This window comes from Balaenoptera ricei, chromosome 4 (assembly GCF_028023285.1).
Source record: "Balaenoptera ricei isolate mBalRic1 chromosome 4, mBalRic1.hap2, whole genome shotgun sequence".
Lineage (NCBI taxonomy): Eukaryota > Metazoa > Chordata > Mammalia > Artiodactyla > Balaenopteridae > Balaenoptera > Balaenoptera ricei.
In genome coordinates, this window is record NC_082642.1 from 74,063,618 (window position 1) to 74,089,969 (window position 26,352).

The 26,352-nt window shown below is 43.8% G+C and overlaps 1 protein-coding gene and 1 non-coding gene across 3 annotated transcripts in view; one reads left to right on the top strand and one right to left on the bottom strand.

Moving 5' to 3' along the window:
• Nucleotides 1–4,178: 4,178 nt before the first annotated feature.
• The window catches only part of USP13 (ubiquitin specific peptidase 13), a 120,582-nt gene continuing 98,408 nt past the window's right edge, over nucleotides 4,179–26,352 (top strand). The window contains exon 1 of one of the 2 annotated variants that reach the window (XM_059920575.1): nucleotides 4,179–4,484. In XM_059920575.1, coding sequence (XP_059776558.1) covers nucleotides 4,317–4,484 — 168 coding nt within the window. In that variant the 5' untranslated portion in view covers nucleotides 4,179–4,316. The remainder of the gene's footprint in view (nucleotides 4,485–26,352) is intronic. The other variant, XM_059920574.1, reaches the window with a different exon arrangement.
• Nucleotides 24,607–24,791, bottom strand: LOC132365637 (small nucleolar RNA SNORA81). The gene has a single exon (XR_009503162.1). It is a non-coding gene; the product is annotated as a small nucleolar RNA SNORA81 (small nucleolar RNA).

Genomic DNA, 26,352 nt, shown 5'->3' on the forward strand with positions numbered 1-26,352 from the left:
ATTTTTATAATAATCATTTTTAAGATTTATATAAACATTTTTGAATAGATGTACCCAATTTAATCATTCCTCCATGTTTAGATGGTGTCATTTTCCCCGTTTTTCTTTTTTTCCCCCTGTTTTGATTAGAACTTTCCATCTGGTGTGCCATTGACATTCTGGTATGCAGAGATGGCATTCAGGTGTGATGAGATCTCTTTGATCCTTGGGAGGCCATGGGTGGGGCTTGCAGTGACTGGGGCCCCAGACTAGTAGCCCCAGGCTGCATGAAGCCATCCTTGACCAATTACTTCAGTGGGCTGTACAAATATTATCATTTTCAATGCGTGCCATTGCATGAAAAAAGTTGGGATGTATTTTTATGGTGGTGCAGTAATTGTCTTCAACTTCTATTAATATTACTGGTTATTGTTTTTACAACTGAGTTATAATTACTTTTTAAAACAATACTTGCACATAATAAAGATGTTAATGGTACAGAAAAGTAAATAGTGGTAGTAAGTTCCTCTCTAACCTTAGGCACTGTGTTTCTCTCCACAGAGCCCAATTGTCATTAATTTCTTGTGTGTTCTTCCAGAGGCTTCCTAAGGCCAAACAAGCACCTATCTATCTATGATGTTGCATAAATTTACATGATATTGATATCAATGTCTAAATCTATAGCTATCTAGGGGCAACATTAAAAATATTTAGCACAGGTACAACCACCTGGAAGGAAGGCCCATGGTATACAGGACGTGCCGGAGCGCCTATTGCACATCCTTGGCCTTGAATGTACGCTTTGCTTTTACACATTGATTTGCACTCAGCTCTTTTAAGCTGGTAATATGATTTGGAGATTGTTCCACATCAGCATGTACAGGGTGCTTCATTCTTTCGACGGTACCATATTTTAACCACTTCCTACAGATGGATTTTTAGGCTGTTCCCAGTTTTTTGTTACTATAAACAATGCTCCAATAAATATCCTTAAACAGTGTGAATTTATCTGTAGCATAAACGTCTAGATAAAGAATTGCTGGGGAAAACATTATATGCATATAAAATTATGGTTGGTATTGTTAAATTTCCTTTCAAAGAAGTTTAACGTCTTTATTCCCATCAGCAACGTATATGAGGGCCTATTTCCCAAACCTGGGCCAACTCAATATATCTTTATTAGTCGGAAGGGTGAAAAATAGTGTCTCAATTTTATTTGCATTTAATTTAAAAATATTTAAAATCTTAAATTTTGAATGCTTCTGAATCAAGTTTTTCTCTGTAATTAGACAAGCAAGTTTCATCCATGAACCTGAAACAGGCATAGATACTACTAGAAGGTGAGAAGCTGGTGAGGATAATAAAAAGCAAAAACTCCTTGCGAGTATCTGCCCAAGGATGAGGGTAGCATTGGTGTTTAATTTTTTGCTTTGTGTCTCTTCTTCTCCATTTCCAACAGATCCCATTAGAAAGTTGTGAGTTACATAGATGTGTGGTGTTTGAGCCTTGCTTGAGGTGTGGAAATTTAGAAGAGCAGGGCAAGAAAGGGCTCATTCGTCCTCCTCACATCAAATTCCAGGTACCATCCTTTCTCCCTAGCAGAGCCAGCGCATCTACAAAATCAGAGAGTGACAGAGAAATAACGGAAGAAAAAAAAAGGAATTTTAGTACTATTTGATCTGGGAGAGGCTTGCAGAAATCAGTGTGTTGTTGTTTTTTTTAATTGAAGTATAGTTGATTACAGTTTACAATCTCTGCTGTACAGCAAAGTGACTCAGTTATACACATATACACATTCTTTTTTTATTGAGATTTTTAAACAAAATATTTATTTATTTATTTTTGGCTGCAGTGGGTCTTAGTTGCACAGGAGCTTTGTTGCGGCACGTGGGCTCATGGTTGTGGTGCTTGGGCTCTGTAGTTGCGTCACGAAGCTCTCTAGTTGTGGCTCACGTGCTCAGTAGTTGCGGTGTGAGAGCTTAGTTGCCCTTTGGCATGTGGGATCTTAGTTCCCCGACGAGGGATCAAACCGGCATCCCCTGCATTGGAAGGTGGATTCTTAACCACTGGACCACCAGGAGAGTCCCTTTTCTTTTTTTTTTTTTTTAACATCTTTATTGGAGTATAATTGCTTTACAATGGTGTGTTAGTTTCTGCTTTATAACAAAGTGAATCAGTTATACATATACATATGTTCCCATATCTCTTCCCTCTTGCATCTCCCTCCCTCCCACCCTCCCTATCCCACCCCTCTAGGTGGTCACAAAGCACAGAGCTGATCTCCCTGTTCTATGCGGTTGCTCCCCACTAGCTATCTATTTTATGTTTGGTAGTGTATATATGTCCATGCCACTCTCTCACTTTGTCACATCTTACCCTTCCCCCTCCCCATATCCTCAAGTTCATTCCCTAGTAGGTCTGTGTCTTTATTCCCATCTTGCCACTAGGTTCTTCATGACCTTTTTTTTTTCCCCTTAGATTCCATATATGTGTTAGCATACTATATTTGTTTTTCTCTTTCTGACTTACTTCACTCTGTATGACAGACTCTACATTTGGTAGTGTATATATGTCCATGCCACTCTCTCACTTCGTCCCAGCTTACCCTTCCCACTCCCCGTGTCCTCAAGTCCATTCTCTATGTCTGCGTCTTTATCCCTCTCCTGCCCCTAGGTTCTTCAGAACCATTTTTTTTTTTTTTTTAGATTCCATATTTTTTTTTAGATTTCCATATACCCTGAGAAAACCATAATTCAAAGAGTCATGTACCACAATGTTCATTGCAGCTCTATTTACAATAGCCAGGACATGGATGCAACCCAAGTGTCCATTGACAGATGAATGGATAAAGAAGATGTGGCACATATATACAATAGAATATTACTCAGCCATAAAAAGAAACGAAATTGAGTTATTTGTAGTGAGGTGGATGGACCTAGAGTCTGTCTTACAGAGTGAAGTAAGTCAGAAAGAGAAAAACAAATATCTTTTTGAACTATAGTTTTGTCTGGATATATATGCCCAGGAGTGGGATCACTGGATCACATGGTAATTCTATTTTTAGTTTTCTGAGGAACCTCCATACTGTTCTCCATAGTGGCTGCACCAACTTACATTCCCACCAACAGTGTAGGAGGGTTCTCTTTCCTCCACACCTTCCCCAGCATTTGTTATTTGTAGACTTTTTAATAATGGCCATTCTGAGCAGTGTGAGGTGGTATCTCATTATAGTTTTGATTTGCACAGAAATCAGCATTTTGAGTCACTATTTTTCCATTTCATTAACTGGTAGGGATCACTGGTAGCCTGCCCTTTAAGTTGGGTGTAGTTAGGGAAGCTCAATGGAATTGAACCCGTATTTTAAGAGTTTTTTTGGAGAAAATGAGAGTATGCTGTGAGACATGCTCTGTTTGCAGATTATTCACCCCCCCTTCTCCCCAACCTAACCCTGTTTATTATTTATTTTGAGGAACTGGACGTGCAAAGGCAGGGAAGATGCATGTGTGCACGTAAGATCCCAAATCAGTCAGTTGAATGCTGAACGCGGAGACCTCGAATCTCGCAGAAGACTTTCCAAAGGTAGAGAAAAATATATCCCCCTCAAATAATCTTGACACCCCTGCCCCATACATAAGAAAAATCTGTATTATTGGAAAAATACACATCTATCCTTCCTGGATCCTACTCTATTCTCTTTTAACGAGATTTAGATGTTAAAAAAGTGAGGAACGAGGCTTAGTGAGATTAACACTGAAGTGCAAAGAACAAATTTAGATTTGGGCCCGACGTTAGGTTCTAGATTTGCACCTCAAGTTCCACCCCTACCCAATCAGGGGCAGTCCCCGCTGTTATCCTCAGATGTTTTAAAAGCAAGCGGTTTTTAAAAGCTCAAATCCTGCTCTTTGTGTTGGTTGCCTCGGAGTTGCCCCTTCGCAGCCTAACGATTTACGGTAGAAAACACCGAGGTGGTGCCCCACGGCAGCATGCTCTCGACTTCCGAGCCTGCGGCCCCGGGTCTTACCCTCCGCCCCCGGCGCCGAGCAGGGCCAGGGCGCAAGGCCCCTCTCCATCTCCCCCTCCCCGCGCGCTGCTGCTGGCCCTCCCCAGCGCCCCGCCTGACGCTGCAACTGGGCCGGCGATTCGCCATTGGATTAAAAATAGCAGCGTCCCTTCTACCAGCCCGCCAGTACGCCCAGGCCCCCCGTGCCCGCTCCAGCCCCGCGGCCCGCTCTCCCCACCCTTCCCGGCTCGGCTCCCGTCGCCCGCGCAGCCCGCCGCCGCCGCCGCCGCCGCGGGCGTACCCAGCGCTCCGCTCCGCTTGGGTGCGCGCCGCGGCCATGCAGCGCCGGGGCGCCCTGTTCGGCATGCCGGGCGGCAGCGGCAACCGGAAGATGGCTGCAGGAGACATCGGCGAGCTGCTGGTGCCCCACATGCCCACGATCCGCGTGCCCCGGTCCGGGGACAGGGTCTACAAGAACGAGTGCGCCTTCTCCTACGACTCCCCCGTAAGTGAGGCTCGGCGGCGCCGGCGGCGCCTCGGGGGAGGGTCGCGGGGCGGGCGGCCTGGGGCGGCCGCGAGCCGCCGAACTCGGCGGCACGTGAAGCGGGGGGAGAAGATGCGCAGTGGCAGCCGGGGACCTCCTCGCCGGGAGCCAGAGTTGGCTCAGGGGCACGGCAGTTCAGCAAACACTTAGTGAGTGCCTACTGGGTGCCCGGCGCTGCATGCCCCAAGGCTGCTGAGGCCAAAGGCTGGGCGGCCGCGGTGGCTTGCTCCGCCAGCCTTCTTAGGCTGCCAGGGCCCCAGTACCTAGAAGCTTGCCCCAAACCCCGCCACCGTTTGAAAGATAGATCGAGTCGAAGAGTTCCCTGATCTTAACTGTACGTTGCAGATGGTTTGCGTCCTCTTTGGGGCGACAGCCGAGGGCGGGTAGGTGGACGAGATTGATCCCCCCCCTTCTCTTTCCGGGACCGTTTGCTTTGCCCAGGGATTCCCACTCCTGGACAATTATGATTTCCTCTCTGAGCTTTTCTCCCTCCACTTTAAATTTCTCCCCACTCCTTTTCTTTACGTCAGATTGTCAGAAGAAACCTTCGGGTGCTTCCACTCGGGCAGCAGAAATAGGGGGTCTGCTGGATTACTACGGTTTCCTTAAGCCTTTCCGCTTCCTCCTCTAAATGAGTCACTTTGAAATGCAATAGTATAAATTATTAAAAGTTCAGTCGCGAGTCGTGACCTCAGAGACTGGAGGGGGAAGTGAAGACGCATCGCTGCCTTCCACCCAGGGCTGTTGGTGGTGTTTTTCGCCAGGTTGTATGTGTAAGTGTGAGAAGGAAAAGGAGGGTGAATGTCCCTTTCGAGAGTCAAAATGAGCTTCAAAGTGACTCAGCTGTCTGGCGTTTATCATGTCTTTTTGAGGATCAGGTTATTTTTATCCACCCACTTTAGAGCTCATGTGTCACTGGGCAGATCTCAATGCAAAAGGGAGGTGCATGGATGGAGGGACTGAGGCAGGTTTCACAACAATAGTCTAACACATTTTATTCTTATTATGTATTGTTGGCGAAAAAAAACCAAAAAACCCAAATGAGCGGCAAATGTTCCAAAGTATCCTTTATTATGTTGTGAGTTGATTTCAGCTGATTTCAAAGCCTTTTTGTTTTGTACACACTGGAGTCCCAGAATTAGTATCCTCTGTGATATTTAATTTTTCTTTTTTGTTAATTCCAGATCATTTGGGGGATAAAAATCTCATTTGTTCATTACTTATTTTTTTCTTTCAAAAAGGTCTGTGTAGAGTGGAATGAAATGGTTATATTTAATACTTGGCATATTGTGATCACACTAATGTGACGGTCAGCAGTGTCATTAAATCCTGTTATCCACAAAGTATGTGAAAATGCCATTTTCAGATTTTGTGTCTAGTGTTGGGCAGGTTTCCACTAATAGCTTTTAAAGGTGGAGAGGGATGACCCTAATTAATTTAAGCCATCTGCAGATTGTGAGCTCCAGGAAGAAAGTAGCCTAATTCTTTTAGGATAACACGTGTGAAGTGGGTAAAACTGCTTTTTCTATGTTTGATCTGGGTTACTCTTCAAATTCTTCTTACAAACTTTGTTTTTTTAAAATAAATTTATTTATTTATTTATTTTTGGCTGTGTTGGGTCTTCGTTTCTGTGCGAGGGCTTTCTCCAGTTGCGGCAAGCGGGGGCCACTCCTCATCGCGGTGCGCGGGCCTCTCACTATCACGGCCTCTCCTGTTGCTGAGCACAAGTTCCAGACGCACAGGCTCAGTAGTTGTGGCCCACGGGCCCAGTTGCTCCGCGGCATGTGGGGTCCTCCCAGACCAGGGCTCGAACCCGTGTCCCCTGCATTGGCAGGCAGACCCTCAACCACTGCGCCACCAGGGAAGCCCACAAACTTTGTTATTGGAAGTCTTTGCCACATTATAGTGTAAGGCAGGTGTGAAAAAAAAAGCTGATTATTTTAATTCACTTCCACAAATAGTTATTGGGAGCTTACTGTGTGCCAAACACTATTCTAGAAGCATCTTGTCCAGTGTAAACTGATGATTTCATTCATGTCACACTACTTCTTTGGGGAAGACTAGGCTTATTTACAGTGCCAGTGAATCAGTATATTTCCTTATGTTTCAAGGGAGGAAGAGAAAGAAGGTTTTATAACAAGTTATATTAAAGCACAGTGCATGATAATTCCAGATCTTTCCCTGTGGTCCTTAACAATTCATCATGAACCCCATAAGGGTTCTTGAGCACCTACTATGTGCCAACTCATACATGCATGGCTATAAGAACCATACAGAGCAAAATCCATTGGTGCCAAACACAGCAGACTTTAATCCACCAGTGCTATAGGACTGTGGTAGACAAAGGACCAAAACCATTTGAGTGGAAAAAATAGTCATCCTTGCATTGGATACTTTTGAAAATGGTCTTAGATAAAGATGCATAGAAATAAATAGGAGAACAACATTCCAGCTCAAGTAATAGTTCTTCTGGGATGGGTGAGAATTGTTTTTTCACCTACCAATTTGGTTTCATCCCAGGCCCACCTTCTCACCTCGACCTGTAGGTTCACCTCTCCATAACTTGGTTCATCTTGCAAGATCTGTGATGGGACCTTCCTGGAGAATGGGGACTTTGTATCTTTGTATTCCCAGCAGCTGGTGCAGCATCTGGTATATATGCCAGGAACTCAATGAATGTGTAGGAGATGTACAAATTACTTGTGGTTATGGGTTCTGAAAATGGTAAGAATACAACATATGGGAAACATTGGGAAAGGAAACATGTGGGGTTATCATGTAGAAAGTGGTGGCTTTGTTGTGGGGGACAGATGTGAAAGAGAGAGCCAGACTGGCAGGGTTTGAATCCCAGCTCTGTCACCCAGCTGTGTAACTTCTGTGTGCCCCAGTTTCTCCATCTGTAAAATGGGGACAATCATAGAACCTACCTCATGGGGCTGTTTTGTGGATTAAATAAATTAATATGTAAAGTGTGCCTGGCCAATTAGTAATCACCATAGGAAGAAAAGAAAGAGATAAAAGAGAGTTAATCACATGTTGTAAGCCCAGGTGATTGTCAGGGGTTATGTAGAAAGTTTGGTGTGGTTGAGTGGGGAAATTGGTTCATACTTCTGCTCACAAGCCTTCATGAACCACCATGTAAAATCTACTCTCATCTCCTTAGTTATTGAGCCCTTCCTTCATCTGAATGTACCTTGTCCCACCTCTTCTCACTTTCTAGGTTGTCAGCTCTGGGGAGTCCAGTCTCTGGGTCTTCAGTGTGTTAAGGCTCATTTCCTTTTCTAGGACCACCTTCCTCTATTTGCCTTCTGCTTCAAACTTCATCCTTTCCTCTGAAGCCTACATTACTTAGGGTCTGTGTCTTATAACACAGCAGTTATAGTCTGTCTTCTATAGTTTGCCATCATTTTATTTTCTTTTACCCATTTAACTTGTAGTTCTAAAACATCTACTTGGTATGAAGCATTAGGTAGGAGAGGAGCTGGGCCACTCTGGTGCTAATTATGCCGCTCCCCACCTGTCTGAGAGTGGGGAGCTTACCTTATGCCCTGTCTCAGCTGGGGTCAACTGAAGACCGAGACAAGGGCTTTGGTACAGTCTGTTTATTTTGGGAAACAAAATCCAGCGGGAAAGGCTTTGAGATCATCTCCTTGTAGGAAAATATGAAATTGTGATTTACAGTATTGATATTGTGATATTGTGATTTACAATAAGGAATATATATTTGGTCTTTGACCCTCTTCCTGGCACAGAGCTCCTAAAACTCTTGGAATTTCCTAAGTGATAAGACCCATGAAGGTGTCTTTTGTTATCCTTAAACAATCCCCTTTCAACCACACCTGAGTTTGTGTTAGGGGCTTTTGGAAAGCTCCTTAGGATGGGCTGGTTGTCAGGGAAACCAACCAAGTGATTAGAAGGTAGGAACTTTCAGCCCCTCCTCACCTCCTGGGAGGGGAGAGGACCTGGAGATTGACATAATCAACAGTGGCCAATGATTTAGTCATTCTTGCCTATCTAATGAAGACAACAACAACAAAAGTCGCTGAACTACGGGGTCTGGAGGGTGCTGGGAGGGCACAGGAACTCCACGCCCCATTCCCCATACCCTGCCCTGCGTATTTCTTCTTCTAATTGTTCACTGGTATCCTTTAACATCCTTTGTAATAAACTGATAATCCAGTAAGTAAGTTGTTTTTCTGAGTTCTGTGGGCCGCTCTAGCAAATTAATTGAACCTGATGAGGGGGTCATGGGAACCTACTATTTATAGTCAGTCCTTCAGAAGCACAGGTGATAACCTGGACTTGCAACTGGTGTCTAAAATAGGGGGGCAGGGGGAGGCAGCCTTGTGGGACTGAGCCCTTAACCTGTGGAATGTGATGGTATCTCTAGGTAGTGTCAGAACTGAGCTAAATTGTGGGGCACTCAGTGTCTACGGAGAGATGGAGAATTGCTTCCTGAGGGGTCCACCCCACCTTTCACATTCGATGACCAGAAGTGAAGTATTCTGTGAGTAGAGGAACGACACAGGAGTGTACTTCTGTCTCTCTGTCCTTCCTTCTACAAGTACTTAGGGATCTGCCTGGTACTACCTCAGACATTGCTAATAATAATAATGACAACTAATATTTGTACAGAACAGTGGTTGTCAAAGTGCGCTTCCTGGACCAGCAGCGCCAGCATGTCCTGAGAACCTGTTAGAAATGCAAATTCTTGGGTCCCATCCCAGACCCACTGAGACAGATACTCTGGGATGGGGTCTAGCTATCTGTATTTGAATAAGCTTTCTAGGTGATCCTGACCCGTGCTAAAGTTTGAGAGCCAGTGGTGGGGCACTTGCTAGTTGCCAGCCAGCATTCTAAGCATATATTTATTCATATATTAACTCATGGAATCCTCACAACAACCTTATGCTGTATGTTATTATCATTTTGCAGATGAGGAAACTGAAGCACAAAAGTCACACAAACTAAAAGTGGTAGAGCTGAGATTTGAATCCAGGTTATCTGGCTCTAGAACCTCTGCTTTTTTGTTCTTTATTTATACCAATTTAACCATGTTAATTGTACAGTTCAGTGCCATGAATACATTCGCATTGTGTGTAACCATCACCACCATCCATCTCCAGAACTTTTCTATCATCCTAAACTGAAATTCTATACCCATGAAGCAATAACTTCCCTTCCTCCCTACTTCCAGCCCATGGTAACCACTGTTCTGTTTTCTGTATCTATGAATTTGCCTATTCTAGGTACCTCATATAAGTGGGATCACAGAGTATTTGTCCTTTTGTGTCTGGTTTATTTCACTTAGTATATCTTCAAGAGCTTCATCCATGTTGCAGTATGTATCAGAATTTCCTTCCTTTTTTAGGCTAAATTATAGTCTATATTTTGTATAGACCACATTTTCTTTATCCATTCATCTGTCGATGGACATTTGGGCTGTTTCTGCCTTTTGGCTATCATGAATAAAGCTGCTGTGATCAGTGGTGTACAAGTATCTGTTTGAGTCCCTGTAGGGACTGTTCTTTACTATTGTGCTGTGTATGCTGCCTTCTGGGCAATGAGACTTGCTATCATGGTGTTTAGTTGTTTCCCAGGGGAAAAAAATAATTTAATTTAGGATCTATGTGGAAAAATCCTCCTCCTAATGGATAAACAGATATAAGATAGTAAAGCAAAATTTAGGAACTTACAGATTGTTTTTTTTTCTCTTGGAAGATATAAACTTAAACTAAGTCTAATTGGTTTCACATATCAAAAGTTCCCTTCCAAAAGCAACTAACTAAAAAGTTGTTTTACAGGAGCAATTCTCAAGCTTTTTGGCTCCTTTATACTCAAATATTTTTGAGGACCCCAAAGAGCTTTTATGTGGTTTCTATCTATTGATATTTACCATATTAGAAATTAAGACAGAAAAACTTAAAACAGCTTCCATTCCATTAGCTTATTAGAGTGATGATGTCATCGGATGTCATGTAGACTCTGAAAAACGCTCATGAGAGCATGTGAGTGATAAAGGCAAATGAGTTCATTATGAAAATAGTTTTGACCTCCCAGATCACTTGAAGGGTCTTGGGGCATCACAGGGTTCCCAGGCCATACTTTGAAAACCAAAGTTCTAGAGTTTAGGCAAGTACAACTGGTTACTCCAGTGACATACCCCACCTGCCTTGAGGTTTTTGTGGGTTCACATTTTCACATTGTGGTGATTGAATAATTTGTTGTTAATCTAAGCTCAACCATAATGTCATATTCCACACATACATTCTTCTTAAAGCAAATTAAAATTTAGAGAATTTGACTCCTTTTGAAAACAATTGCAACTACTTGGGCTCGAATTATTGGCTCTTTTAGAGATGAGAATTCTTTATTCTTTTGAATATCGGCTTTACCGTAGGATCATCTGGCTGGGCTGTTTCTTTGGGGAACCTTACATTTTAGCATCCTGATTTTTTTCCTTTGACCACGGGTTAGGAGACTTCTGTCATCTCTTGCCTGGAAACTGAAGACCTGTCTGCCAGGACTCAGGGGAGCTGAGCAAAAGAGGATGAGGGTGGTCTCAGCATATGGATATAGAATACCAGCTGGATATTGTCTCCTGGTTCTCAACCCTATCCCTGTTTTGCTAAGCCTTCTCCCATGTTGCAGGAGCTGGGAACATGGACACTGCATTTCCCAGAATCCTTTGATGGCAGGATTCTGATTTTGGTTCTGCCAGAGAGATTTGGAAGGCGAAAGAGAAGGAGAAGCCACTATTGCTATTGCACAATTCACATTGCAGATGTGAGATTTTCCAGTCAGCTTCTGAATGTCCTTCTGGGACTCAAAGACACATCAGTCATGGGGGAGCTGGGATCATCTGTTCAGTTGCTTTTGATGCTTGTGCATCCTGATTTCTTGAACTTGAGTGGTAGTTTCTCTGACCTTGGTTCTCATAGCTCTTCCCATGATTCTGTAAGCCTCTAATTTCCTGTAGTAAATTGCTTCCTGCCTGAAATACCTAGAATAGTTTGTATTTTCTGACCCGTTCTGTACTGATACATGTACATTACACATACGTGTCTAATTCTCCATGTATTATGGTACCCCTATTCTTAACTGAGCCCATTGTCCCACAGACCTGAATCCTTTGTTTTTACCTGCTTTAGAGAATAAATCAGTAGTTTGCTGGTGTGGAGGAGGGATTTGGGGCGCTGAGTAGTACCTACATAGATTTTCAATCTTTCCTCCTTATTTTAGCTCCTTTTCACCCCAATTTCAGAGTAACCTGGAGTTTTCTGGAGGCTTTTGGAAATTCTGGGGTGTAAATCAGATAGAATCTTGGCTTTTCCTCCTGCAGGGCTAGGATTTGGCTTTATCAGCTCATCTTAGTCTTTTTAGTGCTTACCCATCTACAGCACAGTTTCCAGATTTGTGGTTTATGTTTTTAAAAAATCACTTAAGTGTTCATTTATTTGGGTTTCAGAAAGGAGTGAAATTGACATATATGTGTAATCAGCCCTATGTACCCTAGAGTCCTGCTTTTCTAATCTAATAATCAAGAAGTCACTTGCTGTCTCTTTTTGGCAGCAGTTAATTACCCTTTAACGTTGTGTCATTTTTAGAGTCTGGGAATGTAAGAGATGGTGCCGGTCCTGTCAGGGAGCCTTTTTGGGAGAGTTTGTATTCTCAGCTCACGTTGAACCTGGACATCTGTGCATCTCTGAGTTCTCTTTTCTCTCCACTGCATCCTTCCTGTGGACTGGAGCTCAGTTCAAGGTGCTGCCATTCATTTAGTGCCCCAGGCTGGGAGATGTACAATGCCATCCACTCTACCTCCCTCTCCCTCTCTCTCTTTTTAAACAGCTGTGTAAAATACAACAGAAAATTTACCATCTTAACCATTGTAAGTATACACGTCAGTGGTATTAAGTACATTCCCATTGTTGTGTGCAACCGTCACCACTATCCATCTCTGGAACCCTTCTTCTTGCACGACTGAAACTCTTTCCCAATTAAACGATAATTCCCCATTCCTCCTTCTTCCCAGCCCCTGGCAACCACCATCCTACTTTCTGTCTCTATCAATTTGACTGCTCTAGGTTCCTTATGTAAGTGAGATCATACAGAATTTATCCTTTTGTGACTGGCTTATTTCACTTACCTTGTTTTCAAGGTTCATCCATGTTGTAGCGTGTGTCAGAATTTCCTTCCCTTTTAAAGCTGAATAATAGTCCATTGTATGTATACGCCACATTCTGTTTATCCATTCAGCTATCAGTGGACACTTGGGTGGCTTCCACTGTTTGACTATTTGAATAATGCTGCTGTGGACATAGGTGTATCCCTGTCTCTTTTACGTCACTTTCCATTAGTGGCCGGGTTCCGGCTTGGCCTTCTCTCTTCTTTTCCGCTGCCAGGGCTCAGGCCCTCATCACCTCTTGCCTGGATGGACTCTTGGAGAAGCCTCTTAACTGACCACCTTGCCTCCCTTTTATCTGTCACATTGCACTCCCAGTTGTTTCTCTAGAACATGGGTCTTATCATGTCTTCCCTGCCTAGGAATTTTCAGTGGCACTGTTCAGACTTTTCTAACAGAGCAAACAAGTCAGTTTACCACGTTGATCCAACTTTCCTTGCCACTGTTGTCCCTTAGCACCTTTGTGTTCTTCAGATGCCCCATGCTTTCATCCCTCCATGCGTTGGCCTGTGCTTGGAATGGAATGCCCTCTCCCAACCCCTCACCCCCTGAAAACCCCACCGATTCTTAAAAACCAGCTCAGGTGTTCTCCTGGGGTCTTCCCCACACCCCCCAAGCTGCGTTAGAGAATTATTTTCCTGTGCTTTCAAAGCACTTTGTCCATCTCTATCGTGGTTGGGATACCAATTGTTGAAGACACAGAATAGCTGAGGTCTTAGAGAATTAAGGATTGAAAACTGTGCCGTTTGGGAACCTGTGCTAGTAAGGCTGTATCTTTTCTGTTTTTAAAAAAATCATGAGCATACATTTTGGAATAAAAAATGTTATTAAAAATAACCAATGCCGTATTTTTATTTTATCATATTGTCTGGAAAGTCATAAGCTGGACCCTTGCAAAGCTAGGGAAATGTGTCTTGGGTACTTGCTGAGTATTTTGTGTATTATGATTCTAGATGCCCCAGGATCTTGGTAGAAGTGATCACACATGGTGCCCCTTGGGGAGGTGACAAGAGAGCTGGTGTCTGTGGGTGTCGCCCAGGCCTCTGTGCTGCCGCTCATGATCAGCCCAGGACACCCGTTGTCCCCATGTGCAGGGCAGATGTGAACGAGAGCACCTATTTTTAGAGCTGGAACAGCAGGACAAGGCAATAATAAGAATTTAATGAATCTGAACGTGACTCCAGACTAGAGATGTTGCAGAATAGTATGGGCTTCCTGTAATAAGATTAACAATAAAACATTTTGTTTTGTGTTAATTAGCAAGTACTAATACTTATTTAGCGCCTCTTATGCCCCCAGGACTGCGCTAGGTGCTATTGGGGAGGTGTGAGTATTACGGGAGAAACAGAGGACCACAGGAAAGGAGAGAATGATCTGGATCTATCTATCATAGTGGAGTGTGAGCACCAATTTTGAGTGTCTATAGTGAGTCAAATACTTTCTAGGTACTTCTATATATAGGACCTCATTTAATTACAATTGTAACTGGTTATAAGTGATAATTACTATTGTTGCCCTGTTTTACAGAGAGGAAACTGAGAGTCAGGGAAGTTAGGTAGCTTGTTCAAAGACGTGTACAGACATCTCAGTATGTGACAGAGATGGTACGTAAGCCCTGATATGTCATGAGGTTAGGCCCTGAAGCACTTATAGGGTATTTAAGTTTTTTATTTTTTTATAAATTTATCTATTTATCTATTTATTTTTGGCTGTGTTGGGTCTTCATTTCTGTGCGAGGGCCTTCTCTAGTTGCGGCAAGCAGGGGCCACTCTTCATCGCGGTGCGCGGGCCTCTCACTGTTGTGGCCTCTCTTGTTGCGGAGCACAGGCTCCAGATGTGCAGGCTCAGTAGTTGTGGCTCACGGGCCCAGTTGCTCCGCGGCATGTGGGATCTTCCCAGACCAGGGCTCGAACCCGTGTCCCCTGCATTGGCAGGCAGATTCTCAACCACTGCGCCACCAGGGAAGCCCGGATATTTACGTTTTAAACAGTGTGGCACTTGTAACGTGTGAATGGAGATTTCAGGCACAGGAGTAATCAGTAAAGTCTAGAAGAGTTACTGGCCTGGACAACTGGATGGGATCTGAAAAGGTGGCATTTTGGAGGAGGGGAGACAAAGGTATGGGGGTGGCACCAAGCTCGGCATGTAAATGAGAGCCTTCACTGGCTTATGGAAGAGGGGATTACTGGGGAGACTGGAAAGCAAGGCTGGGACTTCTGTGGGTTGTGGAGGAGACTGTCTTGATAAGATTAGACCGGATGAGCAGGCCAGTTGAGAGCAAGGGAACAGCGTGAGGCCGTGGTTATTTGGTGTGGCTGTTCTGGAAGTGGAATGAGGGATAGGTTGGGAGGTAGGGAGACCTTGAACGGGAATTCAGCTAGGAGTCTCTTGTAATATCGGCGGGGGGCGCTTTCCTGAGGGTGATGGCAGTGGGGATAGAGATGGCGGGGTGTTGGGACTAAACTCGGTAGAGATTTCAATGAAAGATATGGCTCAACTTAGTGACAGAATATGCAGTGGGTGAAGGAATGGGAGGAGTTAAAGGTGACTTCACAGCCGGTACCCCGGGAGATGGAGTGTATCAAGGACATAGATGAGGAAGGTGAGGCGGTCAGATGCGAGTTGGCAAGTACCGCATGCGCACAGGGAAAACTGGGGACTGACTGGCTTGGAGCTCAGAGGTCAGGGTTCGGATTGCAGAGTTTGGCAGCCCCTAGTTTAGAGACTCTGGATTTGTGAGTAACCCTTCCTTTTGACGGGCCTCAGGGCCCCACCTCTTTGTTCCTGGGATCTTTGACCCCCGGGTTTTTGAGGAAGCAGTGACTGGCCCAGGCCTCTTGCCCTCCCACCGATCGGCCCAAGTTCCAGAGAAACTCAGACAGGAGCCCGGGGCAGTATTTCCAGCCTGAGGCTTTGGAAGGAGCCTCAGTTGGTGTGGGCTATCGCTCCAGACCCCCACCCAGCAGAGCGGAACCACTGATAGATCCAGTTTAGTGGCTGAAGTTGATGAGGGTGCATGCACCGTGGAGGCCGTCAAACCCTACAGCTGCTTCCCTAGCGTCTCGGAGCCCTGCCCGGTGGGTCTTGCCACTGCTGTTGTCAGGGAGCTGTCATCCTGGAAAGGCTAACTCCAAGGACTCAGCTGTCCTGTCCTTTTTTTTTTAAGATTTTTTTTGATGTGGACCTTTTTTAAAGTCTTTATTGAATTTGTTACAATATTGCTTCTGTTTCATGTTGTGGTTTTTTGGCCGCGAGGCATGTGGGATCTTAGCTCCTAGACCAGGGATCGAACCCACACCCCCTGCCTTGGAAGGCGAAGTCTTAACCACTGGACCACCAGGGAAGTCCCCTCCAGTTGTCCTTTTGAGTTCGGGGAGTGGAGCTGCCAGGGCCTGCTCCAGCTTCTCCCCTCCCTCGCAGGAAAACCTGGCAGAGCACCCGGCCCAGGCTACTCACCTGAGTGGGGTGGCTCTCCTTTGCCTGTCCCTTCTGCTTTCTTGGAATGATATAGCCTTGAAAAAAAGGAAGAAACTGCTCTTTTCCCCAGGCCCCTAGAATGGCCTGTGCTTACTGCCAGCCGCCCACCTAGCTCCTGCCACCTAAATGACATCTGCTTCTCAGTTGAACCCGGTAGCACTTGGGGGGCCAGACTGGCCTGGGTCCCGGTCTGCCCCCCTTCTTACTACTTCATAGCAACAGGACTTCAGCAAGTGCCTTAATTTCAGTGACTTTCTCTAAGCCTTGGTTTTCCCTTCTGTACTACCTACCTTGCAGGGTTTGTTGTACTCACGGCTGCCCGTGGAATACTACTTATTGCTATCCTTCTTTTTAGTGGGATGTAGTGGGGGGGATCCCTCCTAGAATAAGGTGAAATGGGATTTATAAGGTCTTGGGGTTGCCATAGAGGGACGTCCTGTACTTGGTAATTCTTTGTGAGGCTCTGTCTGGTAGCAAAAGCCTTGGGCGTGAGTGTTTGCTAGTCTCCGTTGGGGGGAGCTCTCTTCAGGGGTGTTTTTCATACTCAGCTTCAGCTCATACTGATGGACTTTTTATGGGTTAGCCTGGAAACCTAATCTTCATGTTTAATATAGTTTATCAGGGGAAATGCATCCTGAAGAAAGCCATCTGTTCTTAAAAATAATAAGAAAAGACTATAAGAGGTTTTTACCTTTGACAAGGTGGTTTCACATTTTTTTTTTTAGATGTAAGCTGGGAATTACTTAGATGGATTATAGCTTCAGTTCAGTGCTGCTGAAGATGCTCACCTCAGTGTCTTCATTCTCTGACGATTTTTATTTTGCCCATTTGTCCTCTGAGCATCGTGGTAGCTGCTTCTCCTCGTGTCCTGCCCAAACCCTTCCCAGCTGTCCAGGTGACAGCATCCTCATTGCTCCAAATACCCAGAGCAAGGGTTTAGTTTCCTACTTAGGAAAAAAGTTAATAAATGATGCCTCAGTGGAACAGTAAATTTATAGTGTGTCAAAACCTTGCTGCTCGGACTGTGCCTTTAGCTGTCTGGGACCAGGCCGTTGCAGCTGTAAGGCGTAGGAATTCTCTGCAGAGAGAACGTCAAAGTTGGAGCAAACTAGAAGAATCATGACTGCATTAACATGTCTATTTTTTCTTAACACTTCATGGCCACAAGCATGATTTATCAACGTTTAGCAGAGGCCTACAGTCTCTTGGGATTATATGCGTTTGTTTTTTTTCTACTTAGCTAATTTGGACAAATTTATTTCTGTGGATTTGCTGTTGAAACCAAGGTTTTGGATTTTGCAAATGTTGTGTTCTGTTCTACTGGTGAGCTGTTTGAGTCTTTCCCAGCCTTTTTTTTTTTTTTTTTTTTTAATAAATTTATTTATTTTATTTTAGGCTGCTTTGGGTCTTCATTGCTGCGCGTGGGCTTTCTTTAGTTGCGGCGAGTGGGGGCCACTCTGTTGCGGTGCACGGACTTCTCATTGCGGTGATTTCTCTTGTTGCAGAGCACGGGCTCTAGGCGCATGGGCTTCAGGAGTTGTGGCATGCAGGCTCAGTAGTTGTGGCGCACAGGCTTAGTTGCTCTGCGGCCTGTGGGATCTTCCTGGACCAGGGATCGAACCGTGTCCCCTGTATTGGCAGGCGGCTTCTTAACTACTACGCCACCAGGGAAGTCCCCCAGCCTATTTTTTTTTTTTTTAATAAATTTATTTGTTTATTTATTTATTTTTGGCTGTGTTGGGTCTTCGTTTCTGTGCGAGGGCTTTCTCTAGTTGCAGCAAGCGGGGGCCACTCCTCATCGCGGTGCACGGGCCTCTCACTACCGCGGCCTCTCTTGTTGCGGAGCACAGGCTCCAGACACGCAGGCTCAGTAATTGTGGCTCACAGGCCCAGCTGCTCCGCGGCATGTGGGATCCTCCCAGACCAGGGCTCGAACCCGTGTCCCCTGCATTGGCAGGCAGACCCTCAACCACTGCGCCACCAGGGAAGCCCGCTGCCTATTTTTTGATAGTGCTTTTTCTCTATCACATTTCCCCTTTCTGTGGGTTGTGTGCTTGCTGCACTTGATCTGGAACTTTGTTTTACTTTCTTCTTTTTTTAAAATTTAATTTGATTTATTTATTTTTATTACTTATTTATTTTGGCTGCGCTGGGTCCCAGCTGCAGCACGTGGGATCTTCGTTGTGCATGTGGGCTCTTTAGTTGCGGCATGCGGACTTCTCAGTTGTGGCCTGCGGACTCTTAGTTGCGGCATGGATGTGGGATCTAGTTCCCCGACCAGGGGTCGAACCCAGGCCCCCTGCATTGGGAGCATGGAGTCCCAACCACTGGACCACCAGGGACGTCCCCGTTTTACTTTCTGACTGTACATTTGCTTCCCATCTGCGTGTACTTAATTTTTGTATTTTAAAACTGTGGTCTGTTTGTTTTGCTCTAGAAGCCAGATTGTACTGGAGAATCTGTGCTCCGGTCATTGGAATATTCATATGTACCGTTCAGATATGGAAGTGTCCAAGAGGCTGGATTAATAGGCAGATGCTTGCTTGATGAAAGCAAGAGTCAAGCAGAGAGAGGTGGGCAGTCTTATGAAGTAATGAATGAAAGCAGTTAGGGGTTGACCTCGATTCTGCCGTTTCCCACACACTTCTACAGCTATTCTGTCTTCTATGCTTATGGGCTGTACCCTAAAGTTATAGCCTGAATCTACCCCAGTCTCCCCATCTCTGCTGCGAGCACCCAGCCCCCCTCCCTCCTCTGCCTCCCCCAGAGGCTAAGGTGCCATCTTGCCTTGTTTAGACAGGGCTGTCTAAAGGACTTGCTGGGATGATGGAATTGTTCCATATCTGCGTTGCCCAGTATGGTAACCCTAGCCACATGTGACTGTGTACTGAGCTCTTGAAATGTGGCCAGTGCGATCAAGAAACTGAATTTTTTATTTAACCTAATTTAAATTAATTTAGATTGAAACATTCACATATGCCTAGTGGCTACTGTATTGGGCAGCGTGGGTCTAGACTTTACAGTAGCCTTGGAACCATGTAGTCTCTGGATCCTCTCCCCATAATCCTCTCCCTGTTGCCAGAGTGATCTTTTTTTTTTTTTTTTTTTAATAAATTTATTTATTTATTTATTTTTGGCTGCATTGGGTCTTCGTTACTGCATGCAGGCTTTTCTCTAGTTGGGGCAAGCGGAGGCTACTCTTCGTTGTGGTGCGCGGGCTTCTCATTGCGGTGGCTTCTCTTGTTGCGGAGCACGGACTCTAGGCACACGGGCTTCAGTAGTTCTGGCTTGTGGGCTCTAGAGCTCAGGCTCAGTAGTTGTGGCCCACGGGCTTAGTTGCTCCACGGCATGTGGGATCTTTCCGGACCAGGGCTCTAACCCGTGTCCCCTGTACTGACAGGCGGATTCTTAACCACTGCGCCACCAGGGAAGTCCCAGAATGTTCTTTAAAAATGTAGATCAGATTGTGGCGCTTCTCATCTGGGAACCATCCAGTGGTTTTGCATCCTGCTCTTCTCCTGCCTCTGCAGACCTCTCCTCCCTCTCCTTCGACTCCAGCACCCTGAGTTTCTTTCTGTCTTTTGAGGACATAGCCAGGCTTTTCCTGGAGTTGTGGCTTTTGTACGTGCTTTTTCATCTAGAGAGGGTTCTCTTTCCACTTTGCTTGCCTCGTCCCTCATCCTGAGATCTCGCCCTCCCGGAGAGCGCCCCATGCTCCACCCCCAACACGCTGTATCAAGACCCCAACTCCCTGGTCTGCACCCTCAGGCTCCTCTATCACTCTTATCTCTGCCGGAAATTATCTTTTATGTCTCTTTCTGTTTATTTTCTGTCTCTCCTTGCTAGGATGTAAATGTTATCAGGGCACCAAGCTTGCTTGTGTCTCTCTCTGCTGAATAAACTTCCTGCCCCACATCCCCCCGCCCCCCTTCTCTTGCCCCCGGAGAAGACATCACAGCCTTATTCTCTCTCATAGCTTCTTTTCCAGACTCCGCACAGACCACCCCCGCCTGTAAACCTGGATGGCATCCGACTGGGGTACAGTGTCCTTGATTAGCTTCATTTTTCTCAGTTGTAATCACATTCTTGTCTGCCTTCCTAATCACCTCTCTTTTACTTGTGTGTTCCCACGTTTCCTTAGCTACTCATTTCGAGATAATCTCTTAGTTATTTCAAACCACACTTTTACTTGGAGTAGCGAGAATATCCAGACCCTTAAAGCTGTGAAGTTGTGAAAGCCTAAGGAAAGCTTGGTTTAAGAAAAGGAAACATTTGAATGACTGCCTGTTCTATTCCACATATATTTTTGGATTCTAAATACATTCAGTTAAGAAAAATGTTATTGTTTTTATTATTAAAAAGTGAATCCATGTTCCTAAAGAAAAATTAGAAAATGCCAAAAGACTATGTGAAGGAAAAAAAAAAGAATCACACCTTATTTCCCGAAGCTGTTATGACATCCTGTGCCGTGGAGCGTGTACGTGTTATGTATAGTACATCGTACACACTCTTTTGTTACTTGCTTTTTTCACTCAAAAATACTATGTACAGTTTTTCCTATTAGTAAATACTCATCCCAAGTCAATTTTAAATGGCTGAAAAAGTGTTATGTTTCATGGATGTACCGTAAATTACTAAGCAAATCTGTTCTTGAGCATGGGGGTTAGTTCTTTTCACTATTATAAGCAGTTATTTTAGTTCATTTCTTTTCTCTCCTTTTTTTTTTTTTTTTTTAAATAATCAATGTTCTAGGAAATACTGCGTTCTTGTCCCTTTTGTCTCCCCTTTTGTGTACGGGTGTGTGTGTCATGGATTTGTGACTACATCTACCTGCATCATGTTTCTCTTTGAGGCAGTGACCACTTGTTTTCCACACTGTTCTGATGTTATGCAAACAAGGATTACGCAGGATGCTGTTTCCTGAGTGCGCGGCTCACACAGGCTCCCTCTCCCTTCCTGTCTTCCAGCGGAGGCTGGTCTCCAAGAACACACTGTCGTAAACAAAGTTCTTCAAACACCTACTGATTGACAGCGTGGTGTATTTTTATTTAAAATGACTGTTCACTTGCTCCTCTGAAACATGTTGTAACCTTGACCTTTATATTCGCCAGTGTTTTAATATTCTTTTAAATGGCAAGCAGTGTAAAACAAGGCGACTTTGTCCTTAATGTTACTTCTGAATAGCATGCAGGATCATCCAACATAAAGTAATAAGTGAATGGCTCTGTATCTCTTGTATCTGTATTGAAATGCATTGAAGACTGGGTTTAAACAATGCATGGGCTTCTAATGCTGCTCTTCTCTTTTAGGGATTGATCGCGGGGTGGGAGAAGTTGACAGAGGGAATTGTTATGGAACCTTGGAGAAGCCCTGGGTGGTATTTCTTGACTTCCTTGTAATTTCAGGTTTCTAAATCAAGTCTTGCATCTTGGTCACGTTTCTGTTCAGTGCATCATGTGAATGATAATTAGAATCTTCTTTAGCTAAGACCGTGTAGAGAAGCACACACTGGTCATTCTGGGCTGGGTGGCCTCTGGAAGTAGGAGCCAGATAGGGTCCATGGTGGGAAGGGGTTGTGGAGACAGCATTGCTGTCTTGAAGAACCACGTGAGGCTGGCTTGGTTATGGAAGGCAGGAGAGCTGGGACAGTGCATTTCTGGCGTCCATGTTGCCAAGAGCATGACTTTAGCCAAACAAACCTGAAAAGTGAGTATTCCTGCTGGTGCCTCAGTCTGTTTTTCTATGCCTGGCCATCGGTTCTCTTTTGATGATTCCCATTGTTTAGTTATGCCAAAGAGTTTAAATTGAGCCTGTGCTGCGCAATGTATTTTTTTTTTTTATAGCTACTTTATTTATTTATTTTATTTATTTTTGGCTGTGTTGGGTCTTCGTTTCTGTGCGAGGGCTTTCTCTAGTTGTGGCAAGCGGGGTCCACTCTTCATCGCGGTGCGCGGGCCTTTCACTATCGCGGCCCCTCCCGTTGCGGGGCACAGGCTCCAGATGCGCAGGCTCAGTAGTTGTGGCTCACGGGCCCAGTTGCTCCGCGGCATGTGGGATCTTCCCAGACCAGGGCTCGAACCCGTGTGCCCTGCACTAGCAGGCAGATTCTCAACCACTGCGCCACCAGGGAAGCCCCGCAATGTATTTTAAATCCAGATCGGGAGGGCACTGAGGACCGGTTTGAGAGAGAGAGACTAAACTGTGTAACTAAATGACAGATAACTACACAAAACTTGCTCTTCCATGTTTGTCCAGTCCTGCTCTGCACTGTTCAGGTACTGTTTTTGCAATTCAGTAATGAATGTGATACAATTTTCCTGCCCTCAAGGAGCAAATGAATGCATGGCTCAGCTTCTGAATGAAGGAAGCTTGGGTTTCTCACAGCTGCAGATTTCAATGAACAAGATGCTAACAGTTGTGAAATGAAAGTGGGTTTGGTGTTAAGGACCATCAGCACAGGGGGACGAGCAGAGGGATGTGGGAATTGGTCACGGGCAGAGGCTGGCAGGTTGACAGATGGTGTGGGACCTGGGCAGTGTCTGCAGATGTGCAGGCGGTGACATGTGCAGCTGGTTTTGACATGGGCTGCTCTGAAGGCTTGAGGCCTGGCCTGGTGTCCCTGGGGGTCCTTGAAGAGATGCTTCCCTGACAGTGAGACTCTCAGAACTGGGCAGTTCACTTAGCTCTAGACCAGGGCTACTTGAAGTGTGGTCAGCTGACTGGTGCCATGAGATAAGCACAAACATTGAGAGTAGGTGCTTAGAAATTTCTATAGCAACTTGACATTGAAGCCACATTCAAGTGCATCAGCAGTGGATTAGTTTGTTTGAACAGGATGTAGACCCATTTGGGTTTTGCGGTGCTTACACATTAAGTTCACACCTAGCTGGAGCTGAGAACTAGCCACGTGCAGTGGGACCACCAGGACCATGTATCTTTCCTTAATGAATAGGAGCAAAACAAAATACAAAACAAAACGAAACAACCTGGTCCTTCACGACAGTAGTATGAGAAACACCACTCTAGACCAAGCACAAAGGTAGTGGGAGGCGAGGCTGAGGACCCCCAAGTCAAGAACTTAAATAAATATAAAACCATTGATCTGTTCCAGTTTCATTTCAGGTTTTTGTCAGCGTACAGCCTCCCTTCCCCTCTCCCTATTCTTCCTTGTCATCAGTATGTGTTCTTTTTCCATGAACATTTTTTTTGTATGTACATTATACACAATTCTATACATATTTTCCGTATGCAATTACACACAATTCATACATTTGTCATTTTAAATAATGTTACAGTATTTGTTATGTTTATATGTCTCAAGTTCTTAGTTCCTCTATTTGGGGCCATTGCTACTTTTTCCTATTATAAATAGTTCATCTGTGAATATTTTTGTACAAATTAGTTTTTTTTCCTCTCTCTTACTGTTGGGTTCCTGAGGTCATACTCAAAGGAGAAATACTGTGTCAAAGGTCACAGTTTTATTGCTCTCTAGAAGGGTGGAACCGATTTATATTGTGGGAGTAGATATACAGGTTTTCTCTGTGGCTTCAGGCTGTGTAATATTAATACTTTTTGCTAGTTTAGTAGGTGAATAATTGCCTCAAGATTGTTTTAATTGCTTACTTCAGGAGGTAGTGATGATGATTTGATTTTAGTATTTTCTTACAGTTAAAACTAAACGATCTTTAAAAAAACAACAGTGAACTCTTACCAAGTTGAACCTGAATGTTGACATCTTGTATCAATAATTTTATCACTTTTTACATGGTTTGGATATAAGCTTTTCTTCATTATACTTTACATCTTTCCCCATTCTGTTATTGTTGGTTTTCTGTTTGTTTCCTTATATCTTGTAATGCAAAACTTGTTCTTTAGTGTTTACATTTTTATACTCAACTACTCCATCTCTTTTGATATTATATATTTTCTTGGCCAGAAATTATCTTCCCCTTCACAAGTAGGATAAATATGCTATTCTGCTCTTTTTTCTAGTTTTTTAGATGCTTTTCTCCTGGATCTATCTGGACCTCGTTATAGTGTTTGGTGTAAGATGTGGATCTAGATTAATTTTCTTCTATACTGCTGTGTAACTCTCCCAGTAACTTTTATTAGTGATTTCTACCCGCCCCCCTTATTTTTGTGTATCTTGTGGTTTGACGTATATTAAGCAATTATCATAGAATGAATATATTTTTGGAATCTCCATTCTTATGCTACCGTTTGTTAAAAAATTAGACCAATATATGAGAATTTTACTGTAATCTATTTTAGTAAACACTCTACCACTATTACTTGAAAAATGTATTAGTTTATATTCTGCCCTCTTATTCTTTGAGCTACATTTCCCTGTCAATTTGTACGGTTCTCTAACCTGCCTGGTTTCTTTTTTTAAAACATTTTTAAAATTTTTATTTTTTTCTAAAGACATATCACACCAAATCTTAAGACAAAAGACACTGGATATTATGAAAGAGGTGGTCCATCCCCGTCTTTACCATCTTTACCAAAAGTGCAGTTACTTTTCCTGTGTGTACTCTGCTAACATTATTACAAAAACCAAGATGTGATCCTTGGTTTCTGCAGTTTTAGCAGTTCTTATACAAGAAGGTCCTTCCTGATTTCTTGGCTGCACTATTGGCCACATGAAGGCAAGTGTTTTATAGTGCTTTCTGGGGGCAGTGATCTTAGTGGGGGTGTGGGTGGTCTATGAGAGGATGAGGGTGAGGATTTGAAAACTCTTAAGAGTCAATTAGCTTAGCTCTGATCCCAGGCTATAAACCAGTCTCTGTGCTTTGGTCACAAAGGAATCTGGTTGAGATGTGTCAGCACAGACTTGTCATCGTTAGTGAGAGAAGCCACTCAGAGCACGTGGCATGGAGTATTGATTTTGTATGTGAAAGAAAGTGTCTTATAGGACCAATATTTAGACAATAATGAGGCAAGAGGGAAGGAAGTGTAGATCATTAGACTGGGGTGTTTTGTTCTATGTGGGGTAGCTTTTAAAGGGTTTTTCTGTCTCAGTGTGCCTTGAATTTTTAGAACTTCTGGGAAGTCCCCTGAGTAGTGCTTCCATCTCAGAGCCTCTAGAGAGGGGCATATTGCTGTTTCAGAGGCCAGCCCATATGTGGGATGGAAGATGCCCTTGGATGTTTGTAATAGAATCCTTCGCGATGTGGGGTCATCTATGAGTGCCAAAGCATTTTTTTCTTTGATTATGGACTTTGTGACAATATCAAGTGACTCCAGAGATTTGAGATTGAATGTTTGGCATATTAAATTTTTATCAAATTCCCTAATAAGTAAAAAATTCTTGGCAATGAAATTAGCAAAGATTGTATGGTTATTTTAGAGATTATATACTCTTGCATCATATAGCTATTCTGTATTTTTCTTCAGAAAAATGCTATGCTTGAACGTTTTTCTTCTGCTGCTTGCTAATTTCTTGCTTCTCCCACTAGTTGCCTGCTACATTTTCTGACAGATTAATATTTGTTATCGCCAGCCTGTGTGGCTGTCAGGCTCACTTTTTTCTTCCTTCTGCTCTGCCCCCCAATTATAAAATAATTGTGATAATAGGAGATACATGTAGCACACAGACCTTTTAGCTCGTAATAAATAATTATCGATGTTTATGTAATAATTTATAGCATGGAGGGTGTTTCATCACCTTTGAACTTCACGAAACCTTGTGAAGTGGGAATTATTGCTAAAACCATGTTTACTGAGGAAAATACTGAAGCTCAGAGACTATCTGGCAACCTGTTTAGGCAACAGAGCTAAGTAGTGGCAGTTTAGGACCTCTGCTTACAAATCTCATATTTCCCCCATTATATCTTCTGGTTTGAATTCTTTTTGATCGAATTGCATTTTGTTGGAAGAGAATGGAAGTGTTGTTCTTTTTTTATTTAAATCACACTATGGGATGCTCAATTTAATGGGCTTAATGAATAGCTGACCATTATAATGATACAATATTTTTTTCTTAAGGATTATGACTATGCAAAAGAATATGTTTATTTAAAAAATCTTTTGAAAATATTTATCTAATCTGTTGATCAGGTGAATGTAATGTGTTGCCCCTAGTTGAAGAACTTTTCTAATTTTATTCTAGTGATGTCATTTTTTTTGGCTGTGTTGGGTCTTCGTTGCTGCGCATGGGCTTTCTCTAGT